General features: G+C 44.1%; 2 protein-coding genes across 10 annotated transcripts in view; one reads left to right on the top strand and one right to left on the bottom strand.

Annotated features, from left to right (window-relative positions):
* Window positions 1–15923, top strand: part of slc25a26 (solute carrier family 25 member 26) — a 56536-nt gene extending 40613 nt beyond the window's left edge. For 4 of the 9 annotated variants that reach the window (XR_013656048.1, XM_004068853.5, XM_078947331.1 and 1 more), the window contains 3 exons: window positions 2609–2673; window positions 5775–5848; window positions 14126–15923. Coding sequence is in view for 8 of the 9 variants with exons in the window: in XM_004068853.5 (XP_004068901.1) it covers window positions 2609–2673; window positions 5775–5848; window positions 14126–14222 (236 nt within the window). In the remaining variant the exon portion in view is untranslated. Of the gene's footprint in view, window positions 1–109; window positions 261–2608; window positions 2674–5774; window positions 5849–14125 lie in introns of those variants that run through there. The other 5 variants (XM_011475069.4, XM_078947332.1, XM_011475068.4 and 2 more) reach the window with 3 other exon arrangements.
* A 1160-nt stretch (window positions 15924–17083) lies between these two features.
* lrig1 (leucine-rich repeats and immunoglobulin-like domains 1) overlaps window positions 17084–25229 on the bottom strand; it is a 29117-nt gene continuing 20971 nt past the window's right edge. Inside the window, exons 9-18 of the mRNA XM_023954994.2 lie at window positions 24743–24823; window positions 22896–22967; window positions 22485–22556; window positions 22189–22352; window positions 21752–22093; window positions 21269–21550; window positions 19589–20017; window positions 19365–19502; window positions 19013–19285; window positions 17084–18438 (exon numbers count right to left, since the gene is read on the bottom strand). Of these exons, the coding sequence (XP_023810762.1) occupies window positions 18251–18438; window positions 19013–19285; window positions 19365–19502; window positions 19589–20017; window positions 21269–21550; window positions 21752–22093; window positions 22189–22352; window positions 22485–22556; window positions 22896–22967; window positions 24743–24823 (2041 nt within the window). The 3' untranslated portion in view covers window positions 17084–18250. The remainder of the gene's footprint in view (window positions 18439–19012; window positions 19286–19364; window positions 19503–19588; window positions 20018–21268; window positions 21551–21751; window positions 22094–22188; window positions 22353–22484; window positions 22557–22895; window positions 22968–24742; window positions 24824–25229) is intronic.

Genomic DNA, 25229 nt, shown 5'->3' with positions numbered 1-25229 from the left:
TATGCACTTTATTTTATCTTTTAAAGACCATCATTAAGCTGACATCTCAGCAGAGATTGTTCATTATTGCAGTTCTCAGTCTCTTCAGCCAATGAACATCACACCACAGCAGGTTTATGATCCTGTCTCCGCCTGGATGAGTATCAGGGGAGCGCAGACGAGAGCAGGGATGAGTGGGGCCGGTTTTCTGCAGCTGTGCGACCTCCTGAGCACTGGAGCCTGAAGCAGGTTAACGAAGAGGAGGGGAGGAAAGCAGTGAAGGAGGTGAAAGGGAAGGGATTAAAAAGATGGATATGAAAATAACTGCTAGGATTTTTTTTAAATAAGTTGTGTGATAAAAAGAAAGTCTAACTGATACAATTCATGAGTTGTTTTTTTTTTGTAGCCAGAAGCTCAGTCCTTAGAAATAAATTCCACAAACAGGTTGAGGTCACAGCCCAGTCTTAAAAATACGGTCATTGTCCGGAAAAAAGGTATAATGCATGGAAATGGGAATGGTTTAGTTTAAGCAATCGAGTCAAAATAAAACTAAGAAAACAAACAATTAGGTATATCCATGAAGAAATATATCAAACTTATGATAATTACTCATTAATTGTTTGGAAAATATACACATTCATTCGCATACACTTGTAAAAACAAATTTGAATAACTCTTTATCATAAAAAACTATTAGCTTGTATGCATACAGAATACAACACAATGAGAATATTTAATATTAAGTTTGACAAAAGGAGTTTAGTGGCTTAAAAGGGAGTGAGAGGAAGCAAACTTGTATAATACATCCCTGATTTACTTCACTTTTAACTTTTTTTGTTTTTTACATAAATGATCATATCCAGTTCTTAACTTTTTATCATCTAATTAAACCTTAAATGCAACACAGTCGCTCGTAGAATCAATAAAGAAAACCATGATTAAGACAGATCAGACAGAAAACCTAAACATTTTGGAATTTATAAATACTATTATGTGCAGAATTAAACTTGTAACTAAAAAATACCATCAATACTATCAGACATGGAGGGGGTCATGTGCTGGTCTGGGGTAGACATGCAGTCTCAGGACCTGGATGTACATTAGAATTGGTGGAGCTATAAATTCATACCTTTTCCAGAAAATCAAGACCGCCACAAGTTCATGACCTCACGCCTAAGGGCACTAGGGTTCAGCAACAGCAGAAAATGTTAACAATTCTACAATTCTACTTATGATATATAAGTGTGCAAAAAAATCAATATTTAGAAATTTGGTTGAACTTATTGTTAGTTGTTGCAAACCCTTGAATACCTTTGTATTAAAAATGGATTAAAGACTATAAGGGTTTTACCAAAGAGAAGGCATATTAAGGCATATCTTTTCCCAAATGAGATTAAAAAAATTTTTTTTTGCATTTAATATTAGTATCTTTGACTTTATCAAAAATGCTGGATAATCTTCACACAAACATGTCACTTACTTCAAACAAGAGCTTCTATTTTTATTTTTATTTTTTGCTCCATTGTTGCATTTTGAAGCTTGAAATGCCAAACTAAGGCTGAACTTTAGAATATTTGTACAAAAATAAGAACACATAGAACTTTATTATGTGTTTGCTACAGAGTGACCTGGCTGCTACACTTTTTATTGTGAGGAAACATCGACGCCACAACTCAAAGGCGTATTTTCTGAAAGGTATTGGCAGGCCAGAGCGTGGAGCAGTTGTCGGACGTTTATAGCTTTCACTCCATAACTCTTCCTTTGCTGAAACGTGCCAGACAGGACAGGAAGATTGAGGTTAGCTGCTCAGAGGTCGATATTCAAATAGAAGTGAAAGAGAGGGAGAATGCGGTGGGGACCCAGAAGAGCAGAGACGTGGTGCTGCACCGCCACGGCTGGACTCGCTCCACGGTTCGAGGAAGAGAAGAAACTGGAGAAGCGAGTCAGACGCAGCGAACAGAGGAGGTGATTGTGAGCAGGAAAGAGGTCTCAAAGCGGGTTTTGATCTGTCAGAGGATGGGCAGCCCGGGTAAACGGGAGAAGCAGTAGTAAAGGGTGGGTGTGGTGGAGATTCAGGGTGCAGCGGGTCCAGGACAGGACTCAAATTCCCATCCCTCCGTGACCAAGCTGCCGTCCAAGAGGGATCCTCAAGTTTCACTCACTTCCCCTTACATCGCACTTTGCACTCTCTCCTTCACTCATCTATAATCTGCCTGACACTGGAAATGCTCACACGGGCGCCTTGAATCATCCCCAAGATCTCTGCTCAAAGTCTGCCTTACAACAGGCCTGACCCAGAGGCGACCTCTGCATGAAAACTGCCCCAGACTGAATCACATCAAAGATTCCTGTCCAGCTTTTAACCAGGCTCTCTTTATCTGCTGCAAACTTCTTATCTGAATCCTCCGGGAGTCGTAGAAACGCCTTAGAACTGGAGGCTTACATCTTTGCTATGCTTTAGGCAAACACACATATAGACACTCTGGATTGAGCATTTAGAGGGTTCTCTATCTTAACCCAAATTAAGTTAAAGTTAAAACAGAGCTGCAGTCGTGTCAACAAACATGCTTTGAGGGTAAAATCCAAAAGAAGGATGCTGTTCTCTGAACATGTGCATGTGTGTTTTCAGGGGCCGTCTCTGCCTTCGTTACCACTCCGCTCGACGTTGCAAAGACCAGGATCATGCTAGCAAAGGTACACACACATAAACACAGCCAGCAGCGCTCCTCCTCCCCTGGCAGCTGCCTTTAAACACTGCTGTCAGGTGATGCCTCGCAGAGCCGAGCCGCCGGCGTGCGGGACGGAGCAGGCCGAGGTAGCGCAGGGACAGCAGAGGACTGCGTGCACATCAGTCACCTGGTCTGGAAGACATGTTTGTACACATGGTTAATATTAAAGCGAGGAGTCACTGCAACACTGGAGTTTCCATCCATCCCTGCTGTGCAGTCGAGCAGCCCTTTTCTTTTTCTTTTTTTCTGGCGCTATCAAACGTTTTGTCTGGCTTCCTTCACTGTGTTCTTTGTGTGTGTTTGTGTGTGCGTAAAGGGTAACAAGTTCAGAATTACCCCAATGAGCCCCCACACACACAGACCGTCCTTGGAGAAGACACAGTGTTCCATTTCCACCCCTGTTTGAACTAATGAGATACTGGAATTAGCAAAGCACTGTGACAGCTCCATCTCTGCTGAGAAGATGTTGGCTGGAGGGACGACCGCGCAGCACGAAAGCTTCCAGTAAACATTATCTGAAGGTAGCAGCTGTAGTCTGACCATCAGTGTGTGTGTGTGTGTGGGGGGGGGGGGGGGGTCTGTCCTAGTCGTATGAAAGCCCATTCAATTTTAAAATTTCCTCCAGGAGCTACAGGTGAGCTCATTTTGTTAAGAAAAAGTCATTTGTAAAGTCACAAAAGCAGGACCAGGACTGTTTTTTAATAAAAATAATAATAATGAAAGCTCACAACCACAAATTTAAAATTTAATTGAGAGAATAGTTAGTTTTCTTTATAATAGAAATGTTATCTAGTATTATAGCAGACTGCAGCTTAGATAAGCAATAGAACTCTCCTTTTGAGTTCATTTGATAACCTCAAGTTTTTTTATAGACCCACTATCACCATCTTTTGTTCTGTTGTAAAAGTGTTCCCAGTGTTCCCAGCTGTGACTATGCCGTTTTAAGGCAAAAACGTAAAAAAGTTTCTGCAGAGCAGCAGGAGTTCTTTAGAAGTTTACCCCTGAGTTGTGGCGGAACTGTTGGCGCACAACTTAAACGAGAGCTCTTTGTCTACCACTAGCTTACAGCCCGTCACAAACCCAACCAAACCTTACTGGTAAAACAAAAAAGACAAGGAATATAGGAGCTATCCAGCCGTACAGTTTAGAGCCAGATTCTGGCTTAGATTAGGAAAACAAAGACGTAAATGGGTCTGAGGAACAGACCGGAAACAGTGCTGGAGGTAGTAGAGATGAAGATGCTGATGTTCTCTTTGGGAGTGACCAGGATGGATAGGATCAGGAATGAGAGCATCAGAGCCACAGCACATGCCAGAGGTTTTTTTAGATAAAGCCGGAGGCCAGACTGAAATGGTTCGGACATTTCTAGAGGGGAGACTGAGAATACATTGGTAGAAGGATGCTGAGTCTAGATCTGCCAGGCAAGAGGTCTAGAGGAAGACCAAAGAGGAGGTTTGTGGATGCAGTGAACGAAGACTTGAAGGTAACTGGTGTTCGAGGAGAGGATGCAGAAGACAGGGTTAGATAGAGGGAGCTGATTCGCTGTGGCGACCCCAGAATGCCCCTCTTTACATCCACACATAAGGGAAAAGCTGAAAGGAAAAGAGGAAGAGCTAAACAATTACATTTTTAAATCTTTGCTCACAAACACATATTTGTGTAACCAACTCTTTAATCCAAAATATGATTAGGAATCACCCTGGGAATTGTCTACATCCCTCAAAGCGGCATCCATCTTTATGCAGCTTGCCAAGTTCCAATTAGTGTCTTGAGTGGCAGTTTATCATCATTTGTCATGAAAGTATTCAGACCAGCTGCACTATTCACACGTGAGGTAACGGTTCGAATTGCAAAGACGGCGCTGCAACCACCTGCTGGTCCTTCAGAGCTGCCAGCCTCTTTCAGCAGCACACAAGCTCATCCAGACAGTCCTGAAAATGCCTCTTTGACTTTGAAAATACCTCCCCTCATAGGTTTATAAGCCATGCTTACATTTTATTTACTGACTTTTCAATAATTCTCTGTTGTTGTTGTTTTTTTTTAACAAATTGATGTTAATGGAAGCATTAACTAATGAAACAAGTGTTGTTATTTATCCAAACTTGCACAGCAGCAGGTCTTGTCAGGTCCAGACAGACGAATCAGTGCTGCTCCTGGTGCTATGGGGTGGGGTGGGACTTGGATCGGACAAACAGGAGGAAATGTGGGTGCTGGAATGCGTCACATCAGTTTCCTTGTGGCAACAAGTAGAATGAAAGGCCGGTGTTGTATGGTGGGCTGGCTGGCGCACGGACGACTGAAAGCCTCACGGTGGCAGGAGCTGGTGCGCCCGCCTGGCACGCCACCTCCCTCCTCCTACAACCGCGGCTGACCGGCCATGTAATCCTCTGTGCACCGCGGCTCATTTCAAATGCCAGAGTACAGTGTGTGTGCAGAGCACTTTACAATCGAGAGCTGCTGCAGCTGCATGAAGATGTTTTTCAGCAGGTAGACAGGGACTGTGTGTCTTCTGTGCGTGTGTGTTTTGGACACCTGTTTTTCCTCCGTTCCCTCGTTCCAGAGCGGTAAAGGAAAAGAAAACTTGTCAGTAGAGGGGAGAGCCATTCCTCAGGCACCTGCCTCCAACAGAAACACGGGGAAAAGGGCTGTTTTTCCATTTAAAAATAATGAGACCTCACTCTGTTTAAACACTTCGGCCTCCTCCTCACTCCAGATCTTTCTTCTTCTCTGCCTCTTTTGGGCCACTGCCTCCCCCAGCTAATGAAGACTGGCCCCATCCTGCAGCTCTTCATCCAGTCTGATTGATTCAGAGCTCTGTGGCCAGCTAATCCCTGCAGTGTAAATAAAAACTCTGGATTGATGGAGAGCACGCTGAGAGCGTTCGGAGGTGTGTTTCCGAGCGTGTGCTCCAGTGCTGACACAGCTGTCCTTCAGCAAAAAAACAAAACAAAAAAAAGCCGAAAGAATCTCAGCTGCATTCGGCCAAACGGGGTTTCCATCTGTGGAGCCGGAAGTGGGAGAAACCATGTATCCGTCATCGCACTTCTGTTTGCTCTGTTTCTCCAGGCGGGGTCGACCACAGCGAGCAGCAGCATCCCTCTGGTGCTCTACGATGTGTGGAGGAGCAGAGGCCTGCCAGGGTGAGCGCGTCCGTCTTCGGTTTGATGATCAAAGCCCTCCGCCCCCGAAACCATTTCATCCCGTTTAGAAACACGATTTGCTTGAGCTTGTTCCCTTGCATAATCACATCTGATGACAGCGCGGCCGCTCTGCCTAAACTTACAGTCGCAGCTGAAATATTAGACGCATAAAAGCTTTTCCTGCGGGATCACGGTGGCGTCCTATTGATTAAGGTGTTATGAGGCCCTTTATTTGACTGGTTTGACGTGTTTATGACTATGAGACAAAGGACCGGGTCGTTCTGGGGCCACGGAGAGCTGTCAGCACTGAAACCAGCCTTCAGTCGTAGAGTCAAACTGACTTTCAGGGTTACAAGCCAACTTATAATTTAGAATTTTCGTTTGTTTGAAGAGGTTTGGGGTCTGGATTACATTTAAAGATAAATTAAATAAAAACTTCATTAACCTTTATGAGGAAACATGCAGATGAGAGATGGAGAAGAACTGAGAGGTGAAGTTCAGAGAAAGTCCACACGGAAGCAGCCCACAGGACAAAAGCGCCACAACATGACTTTTCTTCTTTCCTAGTTAAATTGAGGAGGTGAAGTGCGAGAAGAAAGAGAAGACGGCGGGTGGAATGTAGACACAATGTGGTTGTGTGCTAAGTAGGAGGGGAGGGGAGGGGTCGGCGCTCTTGTTCTGCAGGGCCTGGTTGCTGCACTGATGCATGCCTGAAACAAATTGCTGGAGCTTTAAGGCTGTAATTATGGTAATAAGCCCAATTGCAATGTAGTGAAGCCCTAAAGTGCTTCCATGTGTCTGCTGTGCCCCGGAGACCCTGGGTTAGCAGGGAGCGCTCTCACCTCCCCCAGGAACCTGCAAAATGACCACGCTGCAGCCGGAGTCGTGTCATAACGCTGCATAATGGGCAACATGTCCTCAGGGCTTTCTGAGCTACTGCTTATGCAAACCACACTGGAAATCATGAAACTGTGTTTGCAGAGCACAGAGACAGCACTTGTAGCCCCTTTTGGCTTTTTTCATAGTTACACAATTTTCGGTTGGCTGGTTTTTGCCATAGTCTGTATGACAGAAGGTGCAGGACAGAAGAAAAAAGGATTCTTAGCTCTTGGTATAACTGTAAATTCTTGCACAGCCTGACTTTTAAAAAGTTGCATTGTCTAAAATTTAGGACAAAATCTGTCATATTGAGCGTTGCCTTCACTCACTGCTTAGGATTTAGGCAATAACTCCTGACTCCAGACCACTCAAGAACACTGAACAAAACCACAGAAACTGTCACACCAGAACTACTGCTGCATTTTTTTATTTAGTATTCCTATATCTACTTTATAGTACTTTCTTTTTATTATTTATCCTCTCCTGTTTTACTCCTTTAAACTTTTTTTTTTATATCTTTCTAGTTTGCACAAGAGCACAAGACACCAAAGCCAAATTCCTTGTACATGCACTGTACTTGGCCAATAAAGCTGATTCTGATTCTGATCTGGTTCTGATCAAATCTTAAGTGCAGGTCTAAATTGACTGGAACCTTTTGGCTAACTCAGATCTAAGCTATTGTTGTTCCGTCTTGTGTTTCGGTTTAAAGTTTAAAAGAATCGACTTATCTACACAGAAAGTAGTAGGACTGGACAAAATATTCCATTTTATAGATTAATTTGAAATTGCTGTCTAAAAAGATTTTTTTCTGGAAAAATCTGGATTTTATTTTCCCAGCATCCTGCTCTTTGGCTTCTGTTTTTCGAAGTAAGGTCAGCCCATCCGTTGTTAAAATGTCAGCTAACAAAGAGGAGCTTTTTTCTTAAAATGGCGTCAGTTTAGTTTTACGGAACTTGTTTGGTTTTGCAACTTCAGAGGCTTGCAAAGGCTGTTGCTAACAAAAGTGGGATACAAAGAATTTGTTTCAACGTGCTGCTCTCTACGAGATGCTCAAGCTAGCGGCAGCTCACTAAACACCTGGCGTTTTGTTTTACTAGCCTTTTTACTGCTCTTATCTAATTGTACTTTGCATTTAGGCCAACTTCCAAAGAAAATGTTACAATGAACGACCTTGGGAGTATTTCAGGCAGGTAACTCGAGCAGTGCGTCTACCTGGTCACTCCTCCCTGTGGGTGGTTCAGTCTAATTAACTCACCTATTCAGCGTCCTACTTAAGTTCCAGATGTGCGGTCCAATCCCTTTTCATCCATCTCCACGAGCTCTGCGTTCGTCACCCCACCCTTCCCCCCCGGCTTCCACCTGTGAGCCCCGTCAGGGATAGTTTAATACCCAAAGTTTTCTATGGAGATCTTTGTTTTATGTATCTGAACGAAGCCTCATGCCAAAGAAACATGGAAATAAATGTCTTTACCGCATGAGCTGTCTGACTGTAATGAAAGATTTTAAAGAGTTTAAAAATCTGAAAAGATTTTATAGAATTTTATAGATTTTCTAGAATGTACCTTTTGATAAATTAGCCTTTTTAAGGGGGGGGGGGGGGGGGGGGGGGACAGCATTTGGTCTATATGCATGAAAACATGTTAGGAAGATCAATATACAAAAAATAGATGCATGTGCTAACCTCTGCTAATCGGCAGGTATTGTGCTTTGAAAGAATTACCTTTCAATAATCAAAGATTTAGCTGTTTGCCTTTTGTGTCATGCCTTGGATTGTAAGCGTTTGACCTAGACTTTCCAGCTGTGAGCGTTCGGCCCACAGACGTTCCTGCTGTGTGCTGAAATGAGTGGTATATCCTTACCTTGTTAAATATCCGCTTTAGAAGAACTCAAAAACAAAACAGACAAAAAAGTAGCCAAACTAAGCTGATTTAAAAGTACAAAACAAATCAAATAATGAAAATCAAATTAATAAAGGCTAAGTAAAAAAAAAAGATAAAACATTTTTTTTGAAATCTGAGTAAATCAAAACATATTAAAAAACAGGAAGTTATAGATTTTTTTTCCTACGAACAGCCAAACCGGATATTTGTTGTATTTTCTTTTATCTTTTTCTAACTTTCCTTTTAAAGTATATGTCCCAAAATAAAATATTATCAGCATCATCATATCATAAAGAATTAATGATCACAAGGCAATCATATCACTTCAAAACTGTGTAGATATATTTAAGGCATGAGCCCCAAACCAATTATATATAACAATCTATCAACAGAATACAAACCTAAACAATTTTTGGAAGATCCTAACCAAAGTTCAGCATCTTTGGCTGAAAAGACTAAATACCAGCTGCATTGAATTACAGTCAGAATGGATCAATAAGATAATGTTTACTGAAAAAAGGTTTCAAAGAAGACCAAATGAATTGAACATGTACACTAACAAGATCACCATATTTTCACATCATTTATCACCTGCAAACTGTTCTTCAAACTCCTCCTACGATCAAATATCCTGTTAAAGGATATGTTTCATTTGAATAATCATTTCACATGCTCTGATGTGCATATTTTACAGCTGTGTCTGGATTATCCAAAATCCAAAGATTTAAATATAGCAATGGCTACATAATGTTTGTTAATATTTAATTTTTTCTTTTACTAATAAGTAGTAAATTAAACACACAATGTATAAATATTTTCTCCTTTGGTACACTTTAAAAGCTGTATATTCTTTAGTTTGTTTGGAAAAATTCATTTTGGCTCTTTGGCTGCCTTATTTTCTGTTTTCTCTGTAATTGATAACTGATTAATGTCTTTGCTCCATGATAAGACACTCAACTTGTTTGGTTTCGTAAAATTACATTTGTTTATTTTTATCAGTTTTAATTAATCATTTCTCTGTTTATGTTTAAATTTCCTACCCGACTACCTTTTTATTGCTTATTTATTTCAGTTTTATCCCCTTCTGTTTCATCCTTTTATTCCTGTGGCTTTCACCTCGTATTCCAAACCCTAAAAAATGAAAGTGCTGCAGATCGGCCTGGGGCTGGTGAAACTTTACCTATGTCAGCTTTTATAAGACAAAAGTTTCCATAATTCAGTCAACATGCTGGACCTCCTTCCCTCTTATAGTTCTTGGACAACAGAGAAGCCCTAGAGTACTAGATGTACTTAAGAAGTATTTGCAAACACAGAAGAATTAGTGTGACTGCAGCTGAGGAAGGTTTATCTCTGTGCTTCCTTCCAAATAGAAGGTTTTCATGTGTTTTATTGTTGAAGGGCTGTAATGTCTCTGTCATCTTCTTAAACTTTTTCCACTTTTCTTCCTGTAAATTTAATTTAATCAACCTCCACATAAAAAACATAAAAGTACGTTTATCATTTAAAATTAGTTCAACTGCTTTTAGTTTTTTTCTTTTTTCTTTTCGAAATCAGAAAATGTGAAAATAAAACAAAAAGGAATGCTCTTCTTTACTTCTGGCTGCTATATTTAGCCTGACTCCTCAGGAGGTGATTGGCTGACCGCAGAGGGATGACAGATGTGAGTCAGGCTGTGATGTCAGTGTGACTCAGCGCACCCGGGGGAACCGAGGGGAATATTTGAGTTCTGGCTCTGCTCCGATGTCTCACAATCCCCAGGTGGGTCCGATCGCAGACAGGAAGTGTGGCACTGGTGGAGACCTGAGACAAAACAGTTTAAAATTAGTTCATGTCTCACACGGCCGGCTGTCGGGCCGGCACTAAGAGGAGCGAGTGCACTGTGGTCAAACCAAAGGTGGCCTCTTTAATCTTCCTTTTGTTTCAAATGTTTTCTACAAGAAGGCTAATCGGGCTTTTATTTGTGTCATGTTGGACCCAGAAAGGGATAATCTGTGGATTTATTAAAAATTCTAATGGTGGTCAAAGTTTTCTTAATGTATTTTATTTTGGTACGTCCTTTAATCATTTCATATTTTACTTCATTGAGCACATCTTTTAAGTTTAAACAATAGAAGTTTTTTGTTTGGAAACTTGATCTTTTTGTTTTTAACCAAAAATAAAAATGTTCTCAAAACGAAGCCTTGGGGAACCCCAGAAGGTAGCTTAGCTAAGCCTATTGATACACACTGGTCACAAAATTAGTACAACCTGCACATTTCTCTTTAGATCCCCCTATGGTCTTTAATCACAAGCTTTGGTGACCAAATATGTGCTTGAGTGTTCAGTTCTTAGTGTAGAACCCAGCTGCACAATCAAAACGTTCCCCCATAAACCATACGGGCAGCACTTCTTGCATTTAAACTGGTATTTATAGAACGATGTGAGTATATGCATACTAAATGCATTCTTAAAATGAGTTCCCACTGGTTTACACCAGCTGGAGCCTGCTGTGGTTTTTAAAAAGTAAAAGTTTTACAGAAAAGGTTTTAAATTCAACTATTCTTTTGGGGTTTCAAATTTTTCGTAAACCTGGGTATTTGACTGTAGAGCTATAAACCGACAAACAGCAGCATTGCTTTTTTGGGGCATTTTTCATTAAATGATTGCGACTCCAAAACCAAAAAGCCAAATGAAACCAGTTTATTTGACAAGCTGAGTCATCAGAGCCACACCTGTGCTTTTGCAGCTTTTCTCCATGCCGTGTCTCTTTAGTTGAGCTGCAAGATTTAGGCCTTTGTTCAAATTCCAAACTGGAAAACTGTGACACAGCAGCACAAAAGCATATTTTATATTCTAGAACCTTCTTCACAGCTGATGAAAACCAATGCATATTATTGCAATCTTACAAAAGTTGAAGAGGATGGAAACATAAGTTGACACACGCCCACGCAGATGATGAACGCAAACAGATTTTTTGTGTGCACAGATTTTGTGCATTCTCTTCAGCACACACACACACACACACACACACACGCACACACACACACACACTTTACTCCTCATCCATTACATCTGGCCGGGTCCAGGCCAGAGCATGTGAGTGCGGGGGCGTATTGGCAGACACAAGGTGTTGGTAGTTAAACACAAGAAAAGTATGGATAAAAAAGGGGGATGAAGTGAGTCTGAGAAATGGATGATGCAGCAGAAAAAGAGACGCAGGAGAACCCCCCTCCCCAATAAAAAAAGAGGGCCAGCAGGAGGAGGCTGTCGAATGGATGGACAGCAGACAGACATATGTGGATGTCATCTGGCCATCAGTCAAGCCTTAAGAAAGAGAGGAGGGATGTGAGCTCCAGGGAGGAGGAAGGGCGGGGGCTTGAAGGCTAATCCCAAAAACAGCTGTGGACGGATGGCGGTGAGGAGGGTTGCTGGTCTGAATCTTGGGAGATGGGCGCTCTCTCATGGCCCATAACATCCTTTGAAACCCAAAACTTAAACGTTTTTTTTTGTAATGCTCCGCCCCTTTGTGTTGGGCTCACTTTGGCACCTCGCTCCCATGAGCCCCTTTTCACCTGAATCTGCTCTGTCCGCTTAAAAGATCTGATGATCTCATTGCAAGAATGGGGAGATCTACTTCCTGTTTTTAACAATCTTTTCAAATTAAGAGCGGGCCAAAATATCAAAAGATTTTATTTTTTGGAGTTTAAGCAAAAAAACATATTCGTTCTAATCATTATTTGTTTGACTATTTGATTTAAAATTTAATAATATTTGTCAACAATTTGATTAAACTTGTTCTTATTGTGCATGATATAAATCTGTGAATTTGGAAACTGCAGTCAAATATGAGTTGCTACAAATTTAAAGGTAGTGACTTAAGCAAATGACCAACCTCATTTCCCACAATGCTTTAGGGCACGTGGCCAAATGTGGCCCCCCATGTCATTTTATGTGGCCCGCGAGAGCATTAAATTTTTTAATTTCTTAGAATAAAAACTAAAAATGAGTGTGTATTTATTCATATCTTGGAGGAATCAGACTTAAAATATTGGATTGGGTAACTATACATTAACTATACATTAACTATACATTAAACACTGTCTATATAACCTAACCAGACAGAATCAAATGTAAAAGGATTTATGCTACAGTAACAAGCAAACATATGTTTTCTATGCAACTGGAATTGTCATTTTAAAAAGTTTGAATAAATAAATAATAAGTTATTTTAGTAGTTACATTTCTTTTTAATTACATTTAGTTAAATGTATAAGTTATTACTGGCCCTTTGAGGACAGCCGCATGCTGATGTGGCCCTCGGTGAAAATGAGTTTGACACCCCTGCTTTGGGGGGTAGTTTAAACACCATTTTAGCATCTCCCTGAGGGTTTGTCACCCTTCACTTTGAAATAGTGTGTATGTGTATGTGTTTCTTTCCCTCTCTCAGGATTTAATACACATCTCGACACATGATACCCAAATTGATACATAAAAGATTCGACTAACTTTGTGGCGATACGATACACTCCAATTATTCTACATAGATGAAAACAATCTGGACATTAATTATTTGCCATTTGAAACTATTCATAAAAAATGCTTTTTAACAAAAGCAACAAAAACCAAAAGTCTTTAACAAAACAGATTCAGACATGAAAACCTGGTATTTTAGACTACTTTGTTTTTTGTGGTCAAATCTGTGTCGTTTTAATTTATACTGGCATAGTTTGAATGATGTGTGTTGTATGTTTAGTTCTCACAACACACATCCTTCACTGTGGTTCACCTTCAGTTGAAATTGACTGGAGTTGGTAGAAAAACGCGCATGTGATTGGACGTCTTTTTGTTTGCATTTCATGTACATAAAAAGGCAGGTGATAAAGAGTACGACAGGAGGAGAAACTGACAAACTGACAGAAACCATTATTTACATCCCGATTGTTTTTTTTAAACCTTTTTACCAACATAATCTTCTTCATATATTTGGCTTTCAACCGTTTCTGCTTTTACTGTCAGTACGTAGCTGTATTTTTTTTCCACCCCTACTTAAAATGTCACTCCTGGGCTTGTAAAACTTTTCAGATAGACAGTTTCCCATGACTGTGTTGCTCTATTTTAAAAACCAAAAATTAAAAAAATACCAAAGATCTTCATAACAGGCAAAAAAGATGGTGTCTGTCTTAACTTCATCACTAGTTAGTTGTCCTAGTTAACACCCATTCCATCATAGATTGTGGAATGTTATCAATATTTTTCTCTGGTTCCAGATTTTGTTAATTTGAAAAGTGCTAAAGAGTTTAAAGGCACAGTATTGCATCTCTTTGGGTTAGTTGTCCCATTTATTTGTGTAAACCGGGCTTTATTAATTACCAGGCACAAACACCAGGCTACCAAAATCAGGGATTATACCTATAAATCTTTTCTAAGAATTTTGCAACTGATGTTCTGCTTGGATAAATAAAAGAAGACCGATTCCAAACCCTGATCTGATCAGAAATAACGAATTTCCTTCAAGGTAAATCTCTGTCTTTCTCTGCAGTCTGTTTGCAGGCTGCACACCAAGGGTGGCCCTCATCAGCGTGGGCGGTTTCATCTTCCTGGGAGCCTATGAGAGGGTTCGCTGTACCTTGCTGTAGCAGCTCGTCTCCCTCTGGCTGTCCTGAGTCCTGAGCTGTCGCAAGAACTGCAGAAAGAGTCTCAAGAAGCAGAGTCTTCCTCACCTGCAGGGGAGTGTGTGTGCTGCGCTTCCCGCCCTAAGAGCCACAGCAGCTGCTGGTAGTGGTTGGACCGGAGCCTTTAAAATTAGTTCAACTGAACGGTTAAAAAAACAAAAACTTTCAATTTCAAAGTCAGCTGTGATGATAATGACTTAGCTTGGTGGTTTCTTTGACTCCCTCAAGATTCCTCTTCCATTTACTTTTTTTTTTAGTGTTTTATCCATATTTTTTCTCCTTATTAGGCCACAACGCTCCATTGTGTCATCACTCTGACATTCTCACTGCTGTAAAACTGACCTCATCTGTATTACCTACAAGAGCCTCTGTTTCTGGGACAGCAGGATTCTCCAACGGCTCAGATGAAGGATTTCCAAATCCATCAATGCAAAGAAACAAATATTACATCAACCTTATCAACATCAACCCTCTTACTGCTTTGGTTAGGACTTCACCGTAGGTCTTTTGCGTCATAAGTTGAATCCAAAAGGCAACAGTTTGACACGTTTGTTATAGTGTTTGAAATGAATGATTGTTGACTGAAAAAAAAAAGTAAGTTACATTTCCTTTCATCAAAAGGCTAAAAATGAGTTAAATATGTCAAAGTGCTGTGACAGCTTGAGTACAGTTAAGAAAAAAAGTGAACTTTCATGTTCCATCACCCCATCTCACTCATGTCATTCTTCAATCAGACCCACTTTGACCTCAAAGTTCAGAAACTACATTTAGAGACGGGTTGCAGACTCCTGTGAGTTCTGGTTTTAGAAGAAACAGTCTTGTTCTTTTGCTGCTTTTTTTATTTATTTCAGCAACACAAGAGGGAAGCAGTGCTGTTCTTGAGGGGTTTCAACGGAGCCAACATTTGAGCACTTTTTGAAAGCTGTCTTCGGGAAAATGTCAAATTCAAACACTGCTACAGGTCAATCAGTCATTTAGGACTCCTGCCTGATGTATGAGATGGAGACTCTGGAATGTAAAGAACTATTGTGAAAACTGAGCAATATTTTGCGTTAAAGACCCTCTCCGATGAAATCCATGCTGTTGGTGTTTTGACATGTTCTTGTGGCATTTTTCTCATGATGGATAAAATTTATACAGAAAATGAAGCTGGAATTTCAATTTCTGAGTATTTTCAAATTGTTGTGAATCCAGACCAGATGAAAAAATGAGGGAAAAATCTTGTAGCAGTGAGGTAGAAACTTCCAGCTCCGCCCCAAACTGTTTCCTTGTAGACATTTGTAGACAATAGGTTCATGCAGGTCTTGGTTTTCCTCGTCTGAGCTGGTATTTGACTCAAAACTGTACGGCTGGATAGCTGCAATGTTGCTCGCCATTTTTGTTGCAGTAACGGGGAAAGGAAAGGGGGTGGGGTTGCTCCGTGCCAATGATTCCGCCCACAACTCTGAGGCAAATTTTTAATGAACTCCTGCCACTCTGCAGAAACTATGTCCAAGAAAAACCAATTGATTTCATTTTGGCTCAAACGGGCATGATCAGTTCTACAGGACCACTGGGAAGGATTTCTAATAGATCAAAAGATGATTGGAGTGGGTCTTTTTGCAGATACTAAGTTGTTATTCTTTAAATAAAGCATAATGCAAATAAAATAACATTTTGATTACACGTTCATATTCCTTAATGCACCATGCAAATGTCACTGAATTTGTTTGCCTTAATCATTGGGTTTTAATTTTTGACTTGATCACAGTTTAGTTTCAAATGTGGCAATTCGTGCTTTTTTCGACTCCTGGAAACTAAATTAAGAATGCTTTGAGACAACTTTAAGACTACCTTGGGAAAATCACAAACTTAAATAATCAGAAAAAAAAGTTTAGTTATAAACAATTTTACAGTTTGTTCAGATTGAGTGATCTGAAACTTAAGGCCTTCAAATCTAGCATTGTCCTTTTCTGCGACATCTCGACTAGTTGGGAGCAACAAAACTACTGAAAAATGCACAAAACCGGAATAGGGTCTGGAGTACTGGATGGATGGGATGTTGCACCAACTCAATGTATTTGTTCAAATCTGCCTGCTGTTTCCAAACTCAGTTTTCAGTTTTCTAAATGTCCTGAGGGTTTTGCACAACCAGAACATCAGGTGTTGATTTGTGCCTCCAGTCACTTTTGTGTGATCTTACATTCCTTGCTATGTTTTTTTTTTATCAGAATGAAATCATTTCAACTTGTCTTGAAAAATATACCAAAAACTTGTGCAACTCTCACATAAAAGTAGTCTTTTATAATTAGCTTGCCTCTGTCCAGTTCTGCTTTCTATGGGTAAATCTTCTGCACTGTGGGGGTAAAGTCATCAGTGTGTGAGCTTCAGTGAGAACCAACTTCGCCTAAAAAATACCGGCGCTTTTCCGCTCCTTCCTCACGTTCCAAAGCAGTTCCTCAAAACATCTCCATCCAAATCTCCTCCGTGAAGGATTGTGTGACATATGGAAGAACTGGGGTGGTGCTGGGGGGGGGGATGGCCTCACAGGTGGAACTGTATGTCATGCTGCCTGACACTAGGCTGTTGAGCAACAATAGCTGGTGTTTGATTGGTGGGGGGCGCAGCCGGGGGCACGTCAATCATCTGGTGACTAACGCCCATCTGGAATTCACATTCTGACCTCGAGTCAGCAGCAAATATTTAAAACAGCCAGCAGAAGGAAAACTATGCCTGCCATCTTTGGAGATGAAGGAGGTTTGAGGATCAAGGCCTCTGGGTGCTGCTGCTCCGCTCCAACCGATGGCTTCACCATGAACGACAAACTCAGCAGAAAGTCCACGCCATTAAGAGCAAAAAGTGATTTTATTAGAAACTTCACGGTTTTAGCTTTGACAACAGTACATAGGTTCAGTTTGCCTCAATAAATTAGTCTCAGAACTTGAACTGCTTCTTCTTGTCCATTTCACATACTACACCCAGGAAGCTTCTCAGGTCAGGTGAGGGTCACGACCTCCACCATAGCTCAGTAAATGCTGCTGGTTAAAGACCCCTCTGACCGACGCCCTCCGTGGCAAACCTTGGAGTGCCCAACTTGCATGAATCCTGGTTCGGTTGGAGACCATTTCCCAGCTGTCCTTGCATCATTACAGCAGTAACAAACGCATAAACGCCACGCGGGCCCCCGAAGGGTTCCGCTGCATCTGGTTGTGGCGGGAGAGCGGCTTTGCAGAACCGTGAGGTCCAACGGGCAGCAGAGCGGCCCGCGTGGTCCGGAAGCTTGTTTGTGGAGTGAAAAGTGCTTGAGCCGGCTGCCCCGTGCACGCCCCCTCCCCCTCCCCGATTTCCATCCCAGCTCTTCCTTCATACAACTGGGCTGAGCTTTATTTCTGTAAGGCCATAGACGGCTGTGTTTGTCCCAGAAAATGACTAAAAAGGAAAACATTCAAGTGCAATCGAGGGTTTTTGCTTGACGTCAAGCAAAAGAGACTCTTTATCAGACGCTAGAACAGGTTGTGTTTCCTTGAAGTCATGCAATAAGGCACTGCAGCTGAATGTTGGTAAAAGCTGAAAAATGTTTGTTTTTTCCTAAGAAAATAAAAATATCATCACTCCTTTCTTTTTCATGCACATATATTCAAACACTCTGCTGTAAAAGTTATATAATATATAAGAAAACTCTTATGTACAAACCTCCCCGCTCTATTTCTGCGTTAGAACCCCCCCTGAACTGCACATACTTACACTGTACAACATTCCCCACATTTACATGCCTCAAAAGCAAGTCACATTTTTTACGGGTCACCTCCCAGAAGAAGGTTTTTAACTATTTACAGCTGATACGCTCAGATGGGACGCCACCCACACAAGCTCCTCCTGTAATACCCCCCCCCCCCCCCCCTCTCCCACCAGTTCACATCCATGAGGCCCGTTCTCCTCCGTATGAGGTAGCAGTTTTTTTTTCCCAGTGCAAAGAAGAAAAACGGAAAGGTCCACGTTTTTGGGCTGGACTGCTAGTCGCTGGTTCTCCTCAGAGAGGCGCTCTCGTTGGGAGAGGCTCTGTGGGCGTGTCCGTTGGACAGCAGAGTCCGCCTGAGCTCAGGCTCACAGTCCGTATCCGGGTAACCGACCAGCTTGACCGGCTTGTGGAAAGAGTCGTCCACTGGCTGGGAGCTGGCCGCCGTTTGTCCCGCCCTGTGTTCTGCCAGACAAAGACAGGAATGAGAAACAAGCAAAGGCAACAGAGGGACATCTATGTTAGCATTTCACCTAAGGGCCGATTTAGACTTCATTGGGACTTGTAATCGCTCAGGTGGCATTGGTCGCAAGGCCAAATGTGACACAAACTGATGACCTCATTTATGCAGGTAGTACAATCGCCTGCACATCACGCCATTTAACTTATTTTGAGCGATTAGGAGATGCCGTGGCGGAGCAAACCAGAAAATTGCTTTTTCCACGTCCCAGGATATTTTTAAAAAGGGAATTTTTTTTTTTTTTAGCAACACAAGAGTGTTGGGCTTAGCCATTTTTCATTCTGCCTTCGTCCCAAACAAATAAAAGGACTTCTGATTTACTTTCTATTGCAACTACAACTTCAGCTGTTTTTAAGTTTTTAAAAGACAAATAAAAAATCTTGAGAAAAACTAGACTCTCAAAGATTCCTATTTATCACTATAAATCAAATAAAATCCAATCTTCATCCTGGGCCCCCGGAAACACTGGGATCACCTGTCCCACCTGTCCCATACACCTGGGACACAGAGTCCTCTCACCTTGTCTGTCTTCTCGCGTGGCGTCGCAGTCATTTGGAAACGTGGATGTCTGCATGTCCGTCAGATCTCCATACACATAACCGTTGCAGAGCGGAGGCGATCTGGATTCATGCGGATCCCCGGGGAGACGGTGGGGGTAAGGTGGGGGGAGGAACTGCTGATGGTACTCTGCGCCTCGAGCGGGTCCAAACCCGTGGCTCAGGTAGTCGGGATCTTTGGAGTAGCTGTTGGCGGTCTCAAAGCAGTCTGAGCAGACGGCTGCGGGGTCGAAGGCTGGGGAGGGAAGGAATGCCGGATGAGAAGCTTCACAGGCAGGAATCTGCTGTCAGAGGGAGGGGGGACTGTCAGGTACCTGTACTGGCATCCATGACATGTCTGTTGGGCGGGGCTCCCCCGCCAGTCTCCACGCGGATGCAGGCGTCCTGCTGCTCCGACAGAGTTCCCTGGGAGGAGAGGTAGCTGGGAACATCTGGAGGGACAGCCGTCTCATCTGGGAAAAGTGGAAGTTCTGGGATTAGAAGCTGCTGAGCAACGACTGAGTAGACAAGACGGGTCGCATCAGAGCATGAAGCTCACCAGTGTTGGTCACGCTGCACTCCTCGCTCTTCTTCCTGGTCTGGTAGATAATGCAGACCCACACCAGTGAGGTCACCACAATACTCGTAACCACGGCGATGACGATAATGCCGATGGTGACGCTGCTTGGGCCGGCCGGTGAGGTGCAAGCGCCCTGACTGACCGCCAGCTGGCTGTGAGCCCGCGTGGTGCCCAGCGTGTTGGACATGAGGCAGGTGTAGCGACCGGCGTCTTCCAGAGAGGCGGAGCCGATGACAAGCAGCTGGTTCCCCGGCGTGAAGTGGTGTCTGTCCGAGGGCCGCAGCGGCTGGTCGTTGCGCAGCCAGGTGATGCGTGGCGGCGGGCTGCCAAGGGCTTTGCACTGCAGTGCCACTGTGTCCCCCACCACCACGCTGCGGTCCTCCAGGTCCTGGGCGAGATGCGGCGTTTCTGCAGAGCACAGAAGTCAGATGCGTCAAGCTCCGGAGGTCAGTGGTCGGCTTTACTGTTACCGCCGCCGGCGTCAGAGTCTCGGGTTCCTGCTTTAGCTCTGCTTGTTCTCGGCATTGATTGTTCAAAGGATCCGTTTACACACTGAGGGATCCCGGTGATTCAGCCTGAAGCTCTGAGTTTACAGTCAGAGCCTCTAAAAGCTTATCTCATCGTGACAGCTTCCTTCAGCAATGATATTTATACATCTGAGGTCATATCTGCCATGTTGATAAATTCTGACATCAGTTAACTTTTTATCACAACACACTAACAAGATTTCTCCAGAGACTGGATCCTCCTTGGAACAATGTTTTCAGTGTTTCCCCGGGCAACCTCACATTCTGCTGAAAGGAGTGCATTGAGCTGAATGACTAAGTGTTGTGTGTGTGTGTGTGTGTGTGTGTTGGCCTCTCAGACTGAGCACTTCCCTTCACAGTGGGACATACACAGATTAAGAGATCTCACTTAACCCACTTCAGTCGGCCTTCTCTCTTCTATCAATACGCTTCTCTTTCTCCATCAATCCCCTCAACTCTGTTCCTCTCTGCCCCCGGACCTCTTCCCGGCGCTTAGCTCCCACCTCTGTTTCCAGACAGGGGCCCCTCAACTGCAGCCACCCCCACCTCCACCCCCACCCCCCTGTCTCCCAAACCCAAACATCCCAGATTCTGCGCTCAGACAGGCTGAGCGGATCAGCGCTCTGCATGTGAACATGTGGGAAGCAAACCGCGACGGATGCTCCTGAACCTTCCTGTTGTAGCTCTGCCGTGAAAGGTGTGGAGTTCAAGCGTGGTGTGTGTGTGTGTGTGTGTGTGTGTGCGGCTGAAGAGAGCCTCTGTTGTGTGTTAAACAAAACACTGTAAAAGAGTAAACTGGGAGCTCTGCAGTTAGGAAGCCATGACTGCTCCTCCCACCCAAGGGGTTGGGGATGCCTAACAAACACCCCTCTGTGAGTAACCCTCACTCCCCCACCATTCCCCTCGAACCGTTGCAGTGACCTCTGACCTTTGACCTGCATTCCGGCCGCAGCTGCTAAAAAAAAAGGAGGAGAAAAAAAAAGAAATTCTCCATCGGCAGACTGGTTCCCAACTGAGCGTCCGGCTGTTTACAAGTGTGCAATCCTGAACATGTGGGAATGTGATGAGTCCTGCACTGCCCTGACAGCACCAGCAGGGCGGCGCTGTCTGCTGAAAGCCCCTCAGGTCTTACCGAGTACGGTGAGGGTGGCGTTGGCAGAGACCGTCCCGGCGGTGTTTTTGGCAGTGCAGCTGTACACGCCCATGTCCTCCGGCTTGACATCCATGATGAAAAAGACATCGTCGTCGGGCATGACGTGCATTCTGCGCTCACGAGCGGCGGGGAAGTCGGTGCCGCCGTCTTTCTGCCAGGCGATCTGAGGTGCCGGGTGGCCCTCCGCGGCGCACTCCAGCCTGGCGTTGTGGCCCGTTCGGATGGTGCTGTCCCTGGGAGTCTTCACAAAGGAGGGCAGCACTGTCAAAGAAGAGCACAGCAACTCCATCAATCAGGTGATGCTTCAGAGAACTGAAGCTCTGCTTCTCGCTGTTTCAGCAGCTGCTTGAATTCAGATCCAAAATGGACAAAAGATGCAATGATGTCAGAGATGAGTCACAAAATTCCCAGCTCTTCAGTGATGAGGAGGAAAAGGACCTGATTCCTAAAATATCAACATACCATTGACCACGATCTGAGCCTTGCTGGAGTAGGTGGAGCCAAAATGGTTGGTGAAGATGCACTGGTAACGCCCCTCGTGTGCAAAATTGACACGCCGCAGGTGCAGGATAGTGGTGTACTCCATCACTTCTCCTGTGCCTGGCGTGACGCCTTGGCCTGGTGCCTGCATGTGGGCGTGGTTCTCCACCTCTGCGTGGCGGAGCAGCTCCTGATCCTTACGCCACACAAAGGTCATGGGGGAGGAGCTGCTGCTTACAACCGTGCAGATGAGTCGCACATCGCTGCCGAAGACGGTCGCCGTGCTCTCTGGCTGGACGGTGATCTGGGGCTTGAGCAGATCGTCTGAAAGGTTGAAGAAGACGAGTTTGAAAATCGGATGAATAATTCAGAAGAGGACAGGACGTCCCACTGAAACCTAAGAGGTCTTCCAGACTCACCACACATAAAGCTGCTGGGAGGAGCCTCGAACACGCTCATACCCTTCACGCTCAGAGGGTGCGCACAGGTGGCATTGACATCAGACTGCAAACCACGGATCAGCAGCCAGCCAGGCAGCCACTGCAGCTGGCAGTCGCACAGAAAGCTGTTGCTGTCCATGATCCTATTAGAGAACAAAACAACACATTGATCACTGCTTCTGCAGCTCCATTCACATATCCTACAAGTGCAGACGGTCAAATCCACCATTGCAAGCCTCCGCTCGCTGCTTGTCCAATGCATGAATATAACTCACAGGTTTTTCAGGTTCCTCATTTTACTGAAAGCGTCCGGCTGGATGGAGCGAATTGGATTCTCCCCCAGGTTCCTGTCGACACATTAGACTTTGTTTCATTATTTCCACACAAACCAGCGACAAGACTAAACTCAAATCTGCCCTCATAAGGTAACTGTGAAGCTAAAGGAATCTGCCGTACCATATGCTCAACAGCTTAGGTTTAAGAAAACCGAAAAAGGTGAAACTGTGCTACAATAACCACAGCTGGGTGCTCGCAAAGCCCCCATCTTCTCCTTTTACAAAGAAGCTATTAAATTTCTAGAAGCCTTCACACTGCCAGCTACTTTTGGCATCCCAACCCCCCCTGCCGCCCACACCCCCCTTCCCGCCGGGCCCTCCCTCTCCATGTTTCCCTTGTGGGATACTCACAGGTGTTCCAGGCTCTCCAGGCCGGAGAAGGCTTCCTTGGCCACCGATTTGATCTTGTTTCCAAACAGGGTGCTGCCGTTCCAGAACATGGAGGGTGCCGATTGACGAGGAGAAAGGGAGAGGACGAGGGGGCGGGAAGGAAAACAAGACGGAGAGAGGAGCACAATTAGCGTGGCTGAATCTGATAAGAGTGTTGGGGATTGAAGTATTGGAAATCTGAACTATGTGGAGGGAAGCCGGGGAGGTTCTGAATGGTGCTTTGGGTTGGGAGGAGGGCACCTGGCTTCTGCTGTTCTTCAAAGACTACTCTTATCTTAATTGGAGTTTCACAACAATGAGCCTCCTGCAGCCCTTTCTGCTTCTTTAAGAAATACAGACGGTGAACATCCCCGTTAGCGTGTGCAACCTGTGTGTGCGTGTGTTGAAGTTTGCATATGTGCATGAAGGCACATCTCACAGACTATCATGTGACTCGATGTTCTGCAGCCGAACCCGTCCAAATGCTGGTGTTTGGGGGAGTTTGAACAACGGTCAACACCCTTCATTTATTTCCATGTCCATCTGTGCGCTCTAACTGAACCAGGAAGACTTTTTAATCCGAGGTGTAATCCCTCATCATTTGCTCAAGGCCTCTATTCTCAGAGGAGGAAGCACCAGTGTCTACTTCCTGATCCTCGTTTGAACCATCTGTGTGATCGCACAAATGGTCCCATGTGTGAGATTCCCAGAAAGCTAGCAAGTTTGAAGAGATGCTTCTTTAAGCAATGACACGAAACGGCAAACATCCATCCTTCAGGGAGCTGGTATGTGTGCCAAACACTTTGATGTTCCCTATTCTCTGTTCTGCGTGTCTTTTTCCCAGGGTTTGCATCGCTGGCTTTAAGATGTGGCGCGCTGCTTCCGCCAACGCCATGACAAAAGGGGGCAGGGTCAGGGGGCGGGGCGTGTGAGGCTTTTGATCTCTGATGACTGAATACGGCCCTCAATTTCACCCTTTTTCTCTCTCTGCCCCTCAGTACAGGGAGGGAATGACTGGATTAGAGGAGCGGGGAGGTGGAGGGGACTGAAAGAAGCCTACTGGGGGAGCAAACCCCTGCCAGCTCAAAGAAAAGCCCATTCTCTGCTTCTTTCTTTCAGGAGAGCTCACACTGGGAACCATCTTGGCTGGACATCATCTATTTATCCTCCTCGTTGATGATTGCTCCTCATTGGCAGAAGCGTCCCACTCGCTGCAATATTACAACTCACTGACTTTTCACATTCAAATGTGGTTCTTTAGAACAGAGATAGCCTCTCAGAGAAAACAGATCCGCATAATTTAGCAGAGCCCCTTTTAGAACCATTACAGGCCGAGAGGACGCGGCGAGCACACTGGGCCTCTGGGAAGCAATGAAATAACAGGACAATTCAATTACAGAGAAAAAAGCCTGAGCTTCCCTGAGATAAAGGGAGAGGAAAAACTGACAGCTGACAAAAAGGGGGGCAGCTATCACTTCTAGGTCACTTTTCTATTGCGTGGCCCTAAAGAGGAAGCCCACATCTGTATAACCTGGATGATTGGAAGTTGTGATAGCTCACTTTAAAGACCCACTCTGATGAAAACTGTGGGTGTTTTTAACATATTCCTGTGGCATTTTTCTAATGATGGAGGACAAATATAAGGAAAATTAAGGCAAAATTCCACTTTGGATTATTTCTTTTTTTAAATCATTGTGAAACAGAAGCCGACAAAAACAATTGCAGTGTGAAAAGGATTGTAGCAGTAACATAGAAGCTACGATCAACATCAGATGCATCCACTCACAGACACATAGATTTATGAACTTTTGCGTTTTCAAAACACTCACAGCTTGTTGAGCCTGTCCAATCCAGAGAAGGCCCCGTTGGTGTCTTCTATTGTGCCTGAGATGTCATTATGGTCCAGCTCCCTGCAGAGGAGAAGAGAAAAGAGGGGGGGTGAGAAAAATGAGAGGCGGGAGATCATCATTTTGGACATTTCTGAGGAGTTTCACAGGCGTGGCAGAGGATCCTCAGGGGTTGCATGTCCTATGCTCCCCCCCCCCCACACACACACCTGGTCCTAAAAGCCCCTTTGCTGCTCTGCTCTGCCAGCCAAGCGCATTCTTTCCTTCAAGAGGGAAGAGGAGTGAGGAATGTGCGCTGATGTGTTGAGCCAAACTCCAGCGCAGGAAAATACATCTATAATTCATGAGGGCATGGAGGGACCAGCGAGAGCGGAGCGCCACGTGAGAATCCAGACAGATGCAAGCAATGGTGGCAGGTATGGCACATCCGCGGTTTTAATAGGGTTAGGGGGCCAAGCTAAGTTACCAT

The sequence above is a fragment of the Oryzias latipes genome, chromosome 5 (genome assembly GCF_053564925.1).
Source record: "Oryzias latipes strain Hd-rR chromosome 5, Olatipes_Hd-rR_3.1".
In the NCBI taxonomy this organism is placed as follows: domain Eukaryota; kingdom Metazoa; phylum Chordata; class Actinopteri; order Beloniformes; family Adrianichthyidae; genus Oryzias; species Oryzias latipes.
The sequence above is the reverse complement of the archived record's forward strand: the minus strand, read 5'-3'. Positions and strand labels throughout refer to the sequence as shown.